Source organism: Scyliorhinus canicula, chromosome 9 (genome assembly GCF_902713615.1).
Source record: "Scyliorhinus canicula chromosome 9, sScyCan1.1, whole genome shotgun sequence".
NCBI lineage: Eukaryota > Metazoa > Chordata > Chondrichthyes > Carcharhiniformes > Scyliorhinidae > Scyliorhinus > Scyliorhinus canicula.
Genome location: NC_052154.1, coordinates 167,685,951 through 167,701,398, shown reverse-complemented (window position 1 = coordinate 167,701,398; position 15,448 = coordinate 167,685,951). Strand labels below are relative to the sequence as shown.

The 15,448-nt window shown below is 44.0% G+C and overlaps 1 protein-coding gene across 2 annotated transcripts in view; it reads left to right on the top strand.

The window, feature by feature from the left end:
* The window catches only part of dennd2b (DENN domain containing 2B), a 412,949-nt gene that overhangs the window by 270,781 nt on the left and 126,720 nt on the right, over nucleotides 1-15,448 (top strand). For both annotated transcript variants that reach the window (XM_038808142.1, XM_038808141.1), the window contains exons 5-6: nucleotides 8,554-8,699; nucleotides 14,460-14,675. In XM_038808142.1, the coding sequence (XP_038664070.1) occupies nucleotides 8,554-8,699; nucleotides 14,460-14,675 (362 nt within the window). The remainder of the gene's footprint in view (nucleotides 1-8,553; nucleotides 8,700-14,459; nucleotides 14,676-15,448) is intronic.

The following is a 15,448-nucleotide window of genomic DNA, read 5'->3' as shown; positions in this document are numbered from 1 at the left end:
AGTAAGTAAAATTTAGCCCAGTTAAACATTTCCATGTGAAGAACTGTGCAATGGGCAGACGGCATGTTGAGTTCTGGGTTAATAATTGATTGTATCTCTGCGATGAGCGATTGTGTATAAATTGTTGTGTTCACCAAATTGTTTATTTAATAAATTAATTCAGTTTCCAGTTTAATACTTCAATTTGATTTTTATTATGGCCAAGTCTGGAATGACAGATCTGTTGATGATTAAACAGACATCGGTTTAGGAATACTCTCCCTCAGATTTCACAGAGTCTCTGGATAAACAAAAATCCTCTGGATTTTCCTGGTTCCCAGTACAAAGTTTAACAATAATTGTTTGACTTGTTTCATTGTTTGATGAACTGTACACCAGACATGTCCTCTCCTCCGACACTGCACTAAATTCAGAATCTCTCTCTGATTGAGTTGTGACTAACTTCTGTAACATTTCCACACCTGGAACCATTTCTAGGGTCACTGTATTGTTTTTCTACATTCTTTGACCCTAAACCGTCAACTCTTCATAAACTGCTTGTTTAATAATAATAATCTGAATTGCCCACAGCGACTTGTTTTGTTGAGCTCAATCCAGGTCCATTAATTTATAAGGAAAAGACTGGAAATTATAGCTTCTAATTGCTTGTCATTTCCCTTGGCCAATCTTCTGCACCCAGTCTTTGTACCTTTCTCCAGCTTTACACCACCACTCAATGTCTTAGACTCTGATCTCTTTGGAGTTCCACTACTCTGTTCTGCCATTGGCTATATTGAATCTTCAGCTGTCTCGGTCCCGCACCCTTGAATTCACTCCTGAAACCTCTCTGCCTTTGTCCTTCGCATTTAAATATCTTCCTTAAAAACCATCTCCTTGACTAATCTTTTTGTTAGCCCTCCTAATATCTTTCAGCTCGCAATACAAACAGTTCTCCTAGTCCACAAAAACCTCCTGTTCTGTTGTCAGCTTGTCCATAGCCTGAGTCCAATCTCTCACAGAGTCATCCGGACTCGAAACGTTAGCTCTGCTCCCTCCCCTCAGATGCTGTCACACCTGCTGAGATTGTCCAGCATTTTCTGTTTTTGCTTCAGACACCTGTGGTAATTTGCTTATGTCTGCAGGAATCTTGAGCAGGCGGCCCGTTCTTGTGCATTGCCACCGATAACCTCTCACCATTGGTAGCTGTGTCTAGTTACCTAGACCCCAAGTTCTGGAATTCCCTCTCCCTCTCTCTCCCTCTCTCTCTCTCTCTCTCTCTCTCTCTCTCTCTCTCTCTCTCTCTCTCTCTCTCTCTCTCTCTCTCTCTCTCTCTCTCTCTCTCTCTCTCTCTCTCTCTCTCTCTCTCTCTCTCTCTCTCTTCCCCCCCCCCCCCCCCCCCCCCCCACTTCTCTACATCACTTTCCTTCATTAAGACCGTTCTCAAAACCTTTATAAAGCACTAGTTAGGCCCCATTTAGAATACTGTGAGCAATTTTGGGCGCCATACCTCAGGAAGGACATACTGGCACTGGAGCGGGTCCAGCGGAGATTCACACGGATGATCTCAGGAATGGTAGGCCTAACATACGATGAACGTCTGAGGATCGTGGGATTATATTCATTGGAGTTTAGGAGGTTGAGGGGAGATCTAATAGAAACGTACAAGATAATGAATGGCTTGGATAGGATGGACGTAGGGAAGTTGTTTCCATTAGCAGGGGAGACTAGGACGCGGGGGCACAGCCTTAGAATAAAAGGGAGTCACTTTAGAACAGAGATGAGGAGAAATTTCTTCAGCCAGAGAGTGGTAGGTCTGTGGAATTCATTGCCACAGAGGGCGGTGGAGGCCGGGACATTGAGTGTCTTTAAGACAGAAATTGATAAATTCTTGATTTCTCGAGGAATTAAGGGCTATGGGGAGAGAGCGGGTAAATGGAGTTGAAATCAACCATGATTGAATGGTGGAGTGGACTCGATGGGCCGAATGGCCTTACTTCCACTCCTATGTCTTATGGTCTTATGGTCTCATATCCCTTCACATGGCCTGGTGTCATATATTGTTTTATAATTCTCCTGTGCAGCACCGTGGGACCTTTCATTATGTCAAATACACCGTATAAATAAGCTTGCTTTGACAGCACTGAGCTGGGCTGGTCTCTCCCACAAGTTGAATATACTTGACATCAATGTATAATGTTGATTTGATGCCAACAGCGACATTTTGAAACTCATTGCTACAGCTAATGTCTTTTAAACTCACACAGCTGAACATGTATTCAGCTGCAGGAAAGACCCCCTTCAGCCAGCACTATTTAAAAATATTGAAAATTTGAATGAAAATATATATTTTTTTAAAAAGAGAGCTATTTAAGTCATCATCTGCTTACATGTTAGTTGCCGAGTTGTACAAATATTTGGCAGTTTCTAGACTTGTTTACATTTGCTACAGTTCATGGTGAATGGCCTGGCTCGTCCTGTAGGGCTTTCTCCTGAGTTCAAGGTGTCTGCACAAACGATTTGATCCCAGGCATGGGTGCGGCAGTATGCATCCATCTTGGACTTCAGTATGACAGTGAGAAGTGCAGAGGCAATGTGGAGCAGGAGGAGCTTTTCAGCAGGAGGCCATAACCAACCAGGGTTTTCTGGGAGTAATGCTCCTTCCCGAACCTCAATGAAGAGCAGCGTGTCTGACATCTCCATTTCCCTGAGGAGGTCCTTATTGAAGTCTGCCATCTGCTGCCACAAATGCAACTTCAGAGCAGGCCGTGGACAGCATTGCCAGTGACTTTGAAGATGACTGTGCGAGAGGATACATTCATTTTGTTGTTCATGGTTGGATCAGGAACAATAGTGAGGCTCTATGTTCCAAGAGAGCTGAATAGAACTAATTCTCTCGTCAGAGGGAAGCAGGAAGTACACTGTTTTGTGAGGAATGCAGGCTTCCCCATTACACAGGGTGCCATTACCTCACACATGTTACTTTGTGAGTGCTGCATGCTAACTCTGCACCACAACTGAAAAGGATACCACTGCCTTCAAATCCAGTTGGTGTGTGACCATACTTCGCATAAGGCCCGGTTTCCTGACAGCAGCCATGATGTCTTCATCTTGTGGCTATCTGCCGTGCCAGGTTTATTTGAGAGAGACAAACCAGAGATTGGTTGCTGTGCTGCAAAGACTATTCTTCAATGACATGGCTCATGACTCTACTGTCCACACGAGAGAAGCATAACAACAAAGGGATTGCCCCACGAAATGTGATCGAGACGATTGAGGTATGGCCTGGATGGCTTTGGAGGAGTCCTGAGTACTCAGTAGAGCAGATATCAAGATTTGTGGTGGTCTGTTGCATTCTGCAGAACCTCACCATCATGAAGGCCTGTCCACCAGCTTTACAGCAGAAATGGAAGGGAGGAGGTAGCCAATACACCTCCTTTCTGCTTGGCCTATCCGAGGCCTACTCATCTAGTAGTAATTGCAGCTCTACATCCACATTCATCAACACTCTCACACCTCGCGTTACCTCTGTTTTTCTTCATCATTGTCCTCCTGGCCATAATGCAAAATAAAAGGCACCACAAATTAAACAAACTTTATACATCAAACCATGCTATATTTCATACAAATATCAACTCCTCACCCTTGTACGTTTCCTTCCTGTTCTTATGGGCCAAAAAGCTCTGGCTTCAGGCTGTACCATCTGGGCTGGTGCAGCTAAAGTCTAGGGTGAATGGCTGACTTGCAACAGCCTGGATGCGGATGGAATAACAGTGATATATACAAATGCTTTCATCCTGACAAAGGATAGTAGATCTGTCCTCCGGTGGTGCCCCAGCAATCCTGGCAATGTGTTGAGAGAAGAAGAGTGACAGCCTGCAAGCTCCTTTGAACACTGGAATCCTCCGCTATGTTGCTGACACTCTGAGCATGCATGATTAGAGTCTAAACTTCCACTGCAGCAGCCAGACTATGTGGCTTCTGCTTACGGTGCACTTGAAACTGAGATATTGGCCACCTGATGTTGGGTTGGCAAGTGCGCTAAAGGGGTTTCTCATCTCTTCCACACGTGAAAAGCTGCACAAGTTGATGCAGGACTCCTCCATTCTTCCTAATATTGACAACAAGCTTCTAATCTTTCCCTCGAAAGCATGTGTAGTGCCAGTATCTGAAATGTGACAATGAGTGCCAGAGCGGATGACTGTTTCTTCTTCACTGACCTTCTCCTCTTTCATCTCTTGCTCTTCCACCACTCCTTGTCACTTTGCCGTTCTTGGGTATCAGAAAAGGGAATGTTAAAAGGCCAGTTGTGGTGAGTGGGGGTAGCAGGGGAAAAGGAGTGCTGTCTGCTTACACCACCTGCAGCCTGGAAATGAGAAGAGATTCTACGATGGAAGGAGCTTTGAGAAGATTAGGAATGAGGATATCGTTATCTTCAATGTTTCCTTTGCTAGCCATAACCTCAGTCATGACTTCCCTAATGATGATGGGGAACCTTTCCTCCATGGGAGTAAGAACCCCTAGTCATGCCTCTCTCCCTTTTTTTTGGGTGCTGTTGCGTCCTTGTTCTGAAAGAGTACGTCACGGAGTGTGGTGAAGTGTGTTCGGGTGATATGCCTGTCATAGTTTAATAGCTGACAATGTGTGCAAAGTATGAAACGGGTGTGTGCTTTCGCAGTACTAAATCTATGAGGGTGATGTGAAGTCATGAATGTTAGTTATGTATTGTGATTGACAGAGATTCTTGGTAGTTGAGTGAAGGGGATGTGGTACATTGAGCATGTGCAAGGCTCATGATGGGCATTTAATCCATTCACTGATCTTGACAACTTATGTGAGGTAATTCAGGAGTGATGGGTAATTCAGGAGGGCAGCACGGTAGCACAAGTGGATTGCACTATGGCTTCACAGCGCCAGGGTCCCAGGTTCGATTCCCCTCTGGGTCACTGTACGGAGTCTGCACGTTCTCCCCGTGCCTGCGTGGGTTTCCGCCGGGTGCTCCGGTTTCCTCCCAAAGTCCAAAGACGTGCAGGTTAGATGGATTGACCATAATAAATTGCCCTTAGTGACGAAAAAGGTTAGGAGGGGTTATTGGGTTCCGGGGATGGAGTGGAAATGAGGGCTTAAGTGGGTCGGTGCAGACTCGATGGGTCGAATGGCACTGCATGTTCTATGTTCTACTTGCCTGGATGAGTGAAGCCCCAACACCACTCAAGAGGCTTGACACCATACAGGACAAAGCAGCTCGCTTGATTGGCACCATTTCCACAAAGATTTACTTCCTCCCCTAACAGCACTGTGGGTATATCTACACCACATGGACTGCAGAGGTTCAAGAAGGCAGCTCACCACCAACTTCTCAACGGCAGTTAGGTATGGACAATAAATGCTGGCCTAGCCAGTAAAGCCACATCCCTTGAATGAAGTTTTTAAAATTGCCCTTCTTGTTGGTTTGCATCAGGTCCTCCGGTTTTGACTCCTGGAATTGACCACCAAGACTGGTCCCGTGACTTAACAAAGTTTTTGGTTCGCGGGCCTCCTAGTCACCTGTAGCCAGATGGCATTTCTACCTCCTACACTGAGGGATCTGGTACAGAAATCCTTGGAGGTGGCTGTCTGCCATATTGTCCCAGGATTGTGCCTCTTCCACAGCAGCATTACTTTCAAAATAATTTCCATCACCGACTCCAGCCAAAATGAAAGAGTCTGAAGTTTGGATTTGCTTTAACTTGCGCCAGCTCTCTCAATTTCTAATCCCTTGCCCATGCGCACAGCCACTCAACAGTGTAGTTAATGCTGGCTCTGCACTAATATTCATTTAATTGAACACGCAACATGAGTGCGCTTCCTTCATCAGAAACAATGGGCACAGATAATTGCACATCACGATCGCTATGACCTTTATGACTGTTTTGGAGGTTATCAAATTTTGCGGCAAGACTGTCTCGGCTAACTTGGCAAGTATTGGCTTGAGCCCCGTATCCTCAGATCGGTGCAGCGAGAGTTTGTATCATTTGGAAAAGAGAAGAGAGGAAAGAAAAATCATGCTTTTTAGCTTTCTGTTGTTTAGAACATAGAACACTACAGCGCAGTACGGGCCCTTCGGCCCTCGATGTTGCGCCGACCTGTGAAACCATCTGAAGCCTATCTGACCTACACTATTCCATTTTCATCCATATGCCTATCCAGTGACCACTTAAATGCCCTTAAAGTTGGCGAGTCTACTACTGTTGCAGGCAGGGCGTTCCACACCCCTACTACTCTCTGAGTAAAGAAACTGCCTCTGACATCTGTCCTATATCTATCACCCCTCAATTTAAAGCTATGTCCCCTCGTGTTGGTCATCACCATCCGAGGAAAAAGACTCTCACTGTCCAGCCTATCTAACCCTCTGACTATCTTATATGTCTCTATTAAGTCACCTCTCAGCCTTCTCCTCTCTAACGAAAACAACCTCAATTCCCTGAGCCTTTCCTCGTAAGACCTTCCCTCCATACCAGGCAACATCCTAGTAAATCTCCTCTGAACCCTTTCCAAAGCTTCCACATCCTTCCTATAATGTGGTGACCAGAACTGCACGCAGTACTCCAGGTGCGGCCGCACCAGAGCTGCAGCATGACCTTGTGGTTCCGAAACTCAATCCCCCTGCTTATAAAGGCTAGCACACCATATGCCTTCTTAACAGCCCTATTAACCTGGGTGGCAACTTTCAGGGATTTATGTACCTGGATGCCGAGATCTCTCTGTTCATCTACACTACCAAGAATCTTGCCATTAGCCCAGTACTCTGTATTCCTGTTACTCCTTCCAAAGTGAACCACCTCACACTTTTCCGCATTAAACTCCATCTGCCACCTCTCAGCCCAGCTCTGCAGCTTATCTATGTCCCTCTGTATCCTATAACATCCTTCAGCACTATCCACAACTCTACCGACCTTCGTGTCATCTGCAAATTTACTAACCCATCCTTCTACACCCACTTCCAGGTCATTTATAAAAATGACAAACAGCAGTGGCCCCAAAACAGATCCTTGCGGTACACCACTAGTAACTGAACTCCAGGATGAACATTTGCCATCAACCACCACCCTCTGTCTTCTTTCAGCTAGCCAATTACTGATCCAAACCACTAAATCACCTTCAATTCCATACTTCCTTATTTTCTGCAATAGCCTACCGTGGGGAACCTTATCAAACGCCTTACTGAAATCCATATACACCACATCAACAGCTTTACCCTGATCCACCTGATTGGTCACCTTCTCAAAAAACTCAATAAGGTTTGTGAGGCATGACCTACCCTTCACAAAACTGTGTTGACTATCGCTAATCAACTTGTTCTTTTCAAGATGATTATAAACCCTACCTCTTATAACCTTTTCCAACATTTTACCCACAACCAAAGTAAGGCTCACAGGTCTATAATTACCAGGGTTGTCTCTACTCCCCTTCTTGAACAAGGGGACAACATTTGCTATCCTCCAGTCTTCCGGCACTATTCCTGTCGACAAAGACGACATAAAGATCAAGGACAAAGGCTCTGCAATCTCCTCCCTGGCTTCCCAGAGAATCCTAGGATAAATCCCATCTGGCCCAGGGGACTTATCTATTTTGATATTTTCCAAAATTGCTAACACCGCCTCCTTTTGAACCTCAATTCCATCTAGCCTGGTCGACTGAACCTGAGTGTTCTCCTCGACAACATTGTCTTTCTCCAGTGTAAACACTGACGAAAAATATCCATTTAACGCTTCCCCTATCTCCTCTGATTCCACACACAACTTTCCACTACTATCCTTGATTGGCCCTAATCTTTAGGCAAACATTTATAAGGAGCAACATAAATCATTGAGATGTGTGAAGTTTTGAGGGAGCCATGAGTGTTTTTCCTCTGACAATATTAATGGCTGTAAGTTAGGACTTGAGAAGCTGACCTTTCAAATGGAAAAAAAGTGAATGAGCGCAAATGTTTTTGTTTTCTCTCAGTGAGAAAGTAAGTTCTTATTGGGCAATTTCTCAATGTAAAAATCTGTAAACCTGTGTATCTTTGAGAGGTTTAGCGTTTGAGTGAATACTTTCCTATTGCCAGCTGAAGCATTCCACAACTGATTGTGAGTCTGATTCATTAATTGGAACAATATTAAAAACACAAATACACATAAATGACTTCTTTCCCTCCCAAAGTACAATATTCTGTTGTGAGGAATGGTAGCAAAGTGTTACCATACGGGCTGAAACTGGCTCAGTATTAGGGTTAGAAAATGAGTCACCAAATGTTTTTAAAGATTCATAAACCAGTTCTTAAGCAATATTCCAAGTGACATCACATCCTGTTCACTCACGCTGGATCTTCCCAATTAAGTACGGGACTTACGAAAGGCTGACGTCTCTGCTTCACTTTCTGAACAGGATTTTATACTTTAACACGGATCTGGGTAAAACACCAGAAAAAAAAACAGAAGTAGAAAAAAGTTAACTGTAAACAGCAGTCTGATTCAGTCTGCCAACTGAGGAAATATTTTTAGATTCACATGACTCTCTTGAATCAGCCTGTTTTTTCCTTGCACTGCTTCACAGATACACCTAAAGAAAATCCTTATGAAGATGTGGAGTTAAAAGGCCGCTGCCCTGGTAGAAAGCTGCAGCTGTCATCTGATAATTCCCTAGACTCTTTGCACAGGATGTGGTCCCCTCAGGACAGGAAGTACAGTACACCTCCCCAGGTAATTCTCTTGTTTAAGTCGTCAGAAATTCTCATCCATTTCATATTGGAATACTTTTATTTTGGGGGGGGGGGGGGGGGGGGGGGGGTGGGATCTGTTTGTTTTTTAAAGGCTAGAAGAGGGGAGGACGGAACTGGGAACTGTCTGCCTAACCAAGGCGGATTTGGATTCGGAAATCTGAGCTGTTTCATAACTTACCCAGGGAAAAAAATGAGTTTAGAAAATTGAAAACGAAATAAACATGTAAAGCATTAGAGAAACAATAGTTCGGGGTTAAGTGCTGTTTTATGATTTTGATTGCATTTTGACTTTAAGCCAAAAAGCACAAGTTATAAGTTATGAAGGAAAACATAAGACTGGTTGTCAAAATATGTATGTTAAAACATACTCTGCTTTTTCTAAAGTTAGCTCAGTTGTAAGACGCTTGCATCTATAGAAGTTCAGAAATGTGGAGAATTGTGTATTCAGCAGTGTAAGTCTGGTTTAATTTCTCAAGTGCCTGTTAGGGAGTTCTCTCTCACTCATGATGAAATAGACCAGTCACCCTTTAAGATGCTGATTATTATATAAATGGTGCATTTTTCCCCATACAAAATTAAAACTGTGGGGTCAAGTCCTACTAAACGATTTCAAGGCATAAACTAAGGTAATAATCCATTGCAGTACTGTGTATTATCGGCTGTGTCGTCATTCCGATGTGACACTATGAAAAATGTTTTGGAACGTTTCTGAGATCTAACATAAATGCAAACTTTACTTTTTTTCTGCTAACACTACTAGGTCATTACATTAAAAGCACTATATAAATTCACATTGTTGTTACTTTGTGAACCAATTAGTGATTTTAATTCATGTTTTAAATGAGCATTAAGTAATAATAGTAGTAGCAATATCTTTATTCTGGTTGAAGTGATGCCACAAAATTTTAGCTTGAGGATATCAATATCAGATTTGCTGGGCTTTCTTCGTACGTACCCACATATATGCAATAATTCAAAGCATCCACTTGAGTATGAACAGCTTTCAAAATATAGACTTGTCTGTACCGATGTCACAAAAATGAATTTCTCTGAATTTGTGGCAATGCAGAGCACAATATATGTATAAACTGTGTCACAATCTCAGCATGAAATTGGTTCCACCTGTGCAAAGGTCACACTCACAAGCTTTCTCTGCCAAGAAAAGTAAGTTAGTTGCTCCGTCAGGAAGGTATGACTTATCACCACATTCAGCTCTCATTCAGGGATTGCATAAAATCACCTCTATTTTTCTTGCTCGCAATCCAGAAATGCCATTACTGCCTACTGAGGGGTTAGTTAATATGAATTATAGCAGGGATTCGCAGACCAGCTAGTGGCTAGTAGTGTGGTTTCCATACCCCTAAAGAGAAGCGGGCCCTGCGAGTACTGAGATGTGTATAATATATCAAATTTGGTCCTCTAAAGGAACTCTCACAGCTGCACCCGCCAAGCTAACCTGGTTCGAATCAAGCAGGGACATGCCAGAGAAATTCTTTTCACAATTTCAATGATTTCATTATGCTTAAGTTTAAAATGATTACGTGGTCATGCAGAATGTTTTAAATAGAACATCCGCAGTACTCTTCGACATAACTTGTAGAATAAATTGGAATGTTTAAAAAAAAAAAATCCTTGAGTAGATCAAGGAACTTTCACCACAAGATGCCACTGAGTGAAAGGTATATCCGTAACAACAGTTTCCAGTATAGTTCAGATCCTGCCCAGCAATAAAAATACTGCCTGGAATTTCCTGGGCAATTTTTTAGTAACTCCAGGGTAAGATTGGAGTTGCATGTTTTATTTGGACATCACTAATATACACCAATTTACAATTAGCTGCTATGTGCAAATTTCCTCTTTATTTGCCGTTCCTGAGTTGGGTCCAAAACTCTCTGGGTGGGATTTTCCAGCCCTTCCCGCCGGCAGTACCCCCCAGTCCTGCCAAAGGCGACCTCCTGCAATGGGTTCCCCGGTGGCAGGATGGGCAAGTTGCACTAAATATGACTTGGGGGGTGGGGGGGTGGGGGGGGGGGGGGGGGGGGGGTGGGTGGGGGGGGGGGGGTGGGGGGGGGGGGGGTGGGGGGGGGTGGGGGGGGGGGGGGGGGGGGGGAGAACCGAGAACTGACCTCTGTCATTTGTTTACAATCCCATTCTCGATGCAGAAGATTTGTTTGCTCATTTCCAGGCTTTACCCTGATAACCTGCTGTTGTAGATTTCTGGCCTAACTTTAGAGACCAACAAGGTCCTAGGTCACCTGATAATATGGCAATTGAGATTCCCGGAGGGAGATATTTTCTCATGTTTCTTTTTAGATAATTCCTGTGTTGTGCATAACCAAAGAGTTGTCTGTCTCAATGAAGCTGACATTTATCAGACCTCAGCTGGAGTAGTCTTCCCAGTGGGCCTACGACTGTGCTACTTGATAATGGAAGAGAGCAGCAGAGGCCCAGAACTATGAGAGTGAGGCATCATGATGGAGGTTACCAGCTCGATGCATTCCCTCGACTGGGACACTCTGGGTTGGATTCTCCAAAAATGGGGCTATGTCCCCACGCCAGTGTAAAAACGCTGGCGTTTCCCGCCAGACTTTTCTTAAAAAAATTAAGAGCTATTCACCTACCTGCATGGGGCTGCTTTAGCTGCAGATACAGGCCTCTGCACTTCCGGTTCCGAGTCCACGCATGCGCATGGCGGCAGCCTGCAGTGGCAGAGCTGAACGCGATGGTGGACTCAGTCGGCGGACCTGGACCAACAAACAAGGTCCCAACGATCTGCCCCGCGCCGCTCCATCTAACCTGCCCGATTGCCACCCCAGCCACCCAAAAGCACGCACCCGGTACTTGACCCCCCTGCCCCCCACCAGGGCGGCCGCGGACGGAGTCTGTAGTCACCGTGCGAGAGTCCAGACCGGTTAGAACCATGCCGTCGGGAATTTGGTCAGTCGGGACTGGAGCATTGCAGGAAGGGCCTCTGGCAATGCCCCCCCCCCCCCAGCCACGCCACGTAAATCGTGCGCGAGCGATTCTCCCATCTGGGAGTGGCACCAGGCCCAATTCCCGCGTAAAGGTGGATTTTCCGCCCCGCGTCAAACGCGATTTTGGCACGGAGCTGCGGAGAATCCAGCCCCCCATTTGCATTTGTTGTATGTCAATTCTGATGTAGACACGTGAATTATACAGGAAATCTAGGGCTTAACTTTATGTTGACCAGACCGAGGCAGAAAAGGCGAATGTAAATTTATACACTTTCTTTACCAGTACCATGGATAAAATTCTGGATGTTCTCTTTGATGAAGGTATGATTACTTTCAGACTGTGTTGTGGAGAGATTCTGAAGCTGTTTGCACAAAAGATAAGCAAACTTTTTCCAAAACGGCCACAAATGGGGAGCTCTCAGAACGACTGTTTGATAGTGATTTTATTCAAATCTATTTGCAAACTCAAGCTGCACTACTAAACCTATATCAAAACACCAAATAATTATCAATCCTTAAAAGGTCAGTGTCCCAAGCATCCTGTTTTAGAATAAATTGTTCATGTATATGCTTGACGAGTATTGCAAAGACATTGACAGTAGGACAAAGCAGTAATTTGAAGCATCAATGTTCATAGGTTCAAGCATTGAGTGACTCAACCAGCACAGCTTCAAAGGAATGTCGAAGGGGTGGGGAGATCAGAAAATGGGAACACAAGCTTTTTGAAATATTTTTGAGGGAAAATAAAAATTATGGGTTCTATATCATGCGGGCAATCAACTCTACCAGTGTATTGCTTAAGCAGTGACACACAAAAATGTACAAATTAGGAACAGGAGTAGGCCACTCGGCCCTTGAGCCTCCTCTGTCATTCACTAGGATCATGGCTAATCTGATTCTAACCTCAATACCACATTCCTGCCTACCCCCGATAACCTTTCGCCCCCCCCCCCACTTGCTTATCAAGAAGCTATATACCTCTGCCTTAAAAATATTCAAAGATGCTGCATCCCCTGCCTTTTGAGGAAACGAGTTCCAGACATTCGTGACCCTCTGAGGAAAACAATATTCTCCTCATCGCTGTCTTAAATGCTTCTTTTTAAACTGTGAGCCCTAGTTCCAAATTCTCAATTGAGTTGGTGATCCCAGCACAATTTGCACTCAAAATCCTGCTACTTTCCAAAGTTGTTTTTAATCCGGTTTCCAATCAAACTCATTTTGATATTGAAAAATGCAAAATCTGCCATGAACTTGCACAGTCGGGCAGTTTTTCACAACATAATTTTAAAAAACGTTTTTGCTTTAACAATAATTCCGTGATATATTTGAGCAGTTGCTGGGTGCCATTTGAAGAATACAATTCAAGATGGATTTACAAGAAAAACATAAGCAGCTTTAATCAGAGCGCCCAGTCTTCGTGATGCAACTGGAATTGTTTGAACTGGAAGCGTTTGAAACACTTGAATAAATGTTCATTACAATTATTCCAAAAAGTTTATGGATTTAAAAAATATAATTGCAAGCTGAAGAATTGTTGGTACCTGGTACTTGCATTACACGCCTTTTGCTGTTCTCAACACTCTAATCTCTTGCCATAATTAATTTCTTACCCAGTAAGTAAATTTATTTGCAAGTTACTTTCTTATAGACTAAGCTTAGAACTAACTTGTGTTTTTTGTAGGTGGGGCAGTTTGCAAGTTACTGAGGAAGGCATCTCCAAGCAGTGAGCCATGTGATCCGCTGTATTTGACAGAGACTAATAAGGAAGTGCAGGCTTTCTCCACAAGGGGCTACTTCTCAACTTTCCTTGCGGACATTTTATTTCCACGTGCAATTGAAGTCTGAATGGAAAATGTGGGCGGGGGAGGGGGGAACCACTACAAAAGACAGAAAAGAAAAACAAAACTATAAATCATAGAAAGATTTTTTTGATAGTCGACCAACAATACATTCACTGCTGCTGGAACTCAATACGCAGGGCAGGCAAAGCCCGTGTGTGTAGGCTTCACATTTGCCAAGTAATTTGGACGCACATCAATACATACAGTACTACAACAAGAATGTGGACATTGATCCCTGAGATACAGGACCTACCAGCAGGTTTCAGAAAGTGTCCTGCACCTCTGGAACCCCATGCTATAACTTCATCTGGGGAAATAAGTTGAGGAACATTTATTACTGGTCATGATAGGTCAGTGATAAAATGTGTTTCGATAGACTCAGTTTTTGTTTTATGCAGCAACTAAATAAGGTCAGGGTAAAGTCACAGGACCTTGTTCTGTTCTGTGACGGGACTGACACTGTTAATGGGCAAATGATGGGAATAACTTGGAGCAGCTCAGACAGAAAGCAATAATCCACTGGTCTACACTAATTACTGCAGATGTCAAGTGCATTATTTATAGCTGAAGAATCTGAATGTTAAGTTCAGACTCATTCTTCACTAGCTTCAGTTTTCTTCTCCACTACTTCAATTTGGCTATTGATTGTCTACATGCAAATTGATTTGAATTTAATTTGTTTAGATTAGAATAAGCACTCATTCTCAAGTCTGCAGTTAATTAGCCTTGAGTTATGCAGGGGGGGGGGGACATTTTTGCTCTCCATGCTAAGTGTGGTCGGAAGGTTTCAGCAGAAAGTACTGAGTGTTTCAAGAACATCTGGTTCAAAAGCTGGATAGATCATGAAATGATACGTAGCTGTTATGTACTCTATTCTCACTGCAGTACTTTGCTTTAACCTGGTCAATGACTTATCTTCCAAAGCTGCCTCCGAAACCCAGCAGTCTGTCTTTGCGCCTGACTAGTACCGTAGACAGGAAGAGCCTTAAACTACCACGACTGTCCAAAAGGCACAGCCATGATGATGTGTTACTTCTGCCCCACCTTAGTGTGCCCTCTTCCCCCACCAGCTTCAATGATGACAGCATGAGCACCACCAGTGAGCTGCTGTCCACAAGTCGGGCCAGGAGGATCCCTAAGGTAAGGAAAGTCTTGTTGGTTCCTTTTTAAAATTACTGTGGAGTACTGCATTAGAAAGAAGATCATTAGCATCTCATATTATACTATCTGTAAGTACATGTACATGAATGATCAAAAACATGCACGTAATGATGGCATCTGAGTGACACCACACACATCATGGTCATTATAAAATTCAATAAAGGGCCTTCATTTTATAAGACCCTATCCAGGAGTTTGAGCCTCACTAGGTTTTTGATAAATATGAAGTGCTTTGAAGCTGGGAATGGGAATGTTCCAGAGTTGCCGGGCAGGAAGATTGGGAAAGTGAGTTTTCCCACAACATGTTGGTGGTTGAATGAAAAGGTGGAACATTGTGGTCAGTACTTTCACTTATTTAATCATGTGTTTGAGCTTGCTGCTCTGTTGCTGTGGGAGGTGGAATGTTGGCTGCAAGTTTACAGAGAGAAACCATGACCTCCATCTGAACTCACATTCTTCCTGCAGGGAGAAGCCAACAGGTATTGCTCCTGGAGTTAGTACTAACGGAAAACTTTCCAAGTGTCATTTGTGGCGGGTTTTGCTGGGGGTCTCCTGGGGAGTTCTTCGCCGCTATCTAACAACACTGGGCCCTGGGGACTTTCTCACCAGTTTAGCCCACCCCTCGGATGCAATTTAATGGCTGCGTCGTGCATGAGCGACCAACACGGCTGTTAGATCACGGGAATGGCCAAAATCAAGAACTGGGCCGGGTGCCGACAGATTTGCGATCTAACCGGCCCACTCCCTTTGGA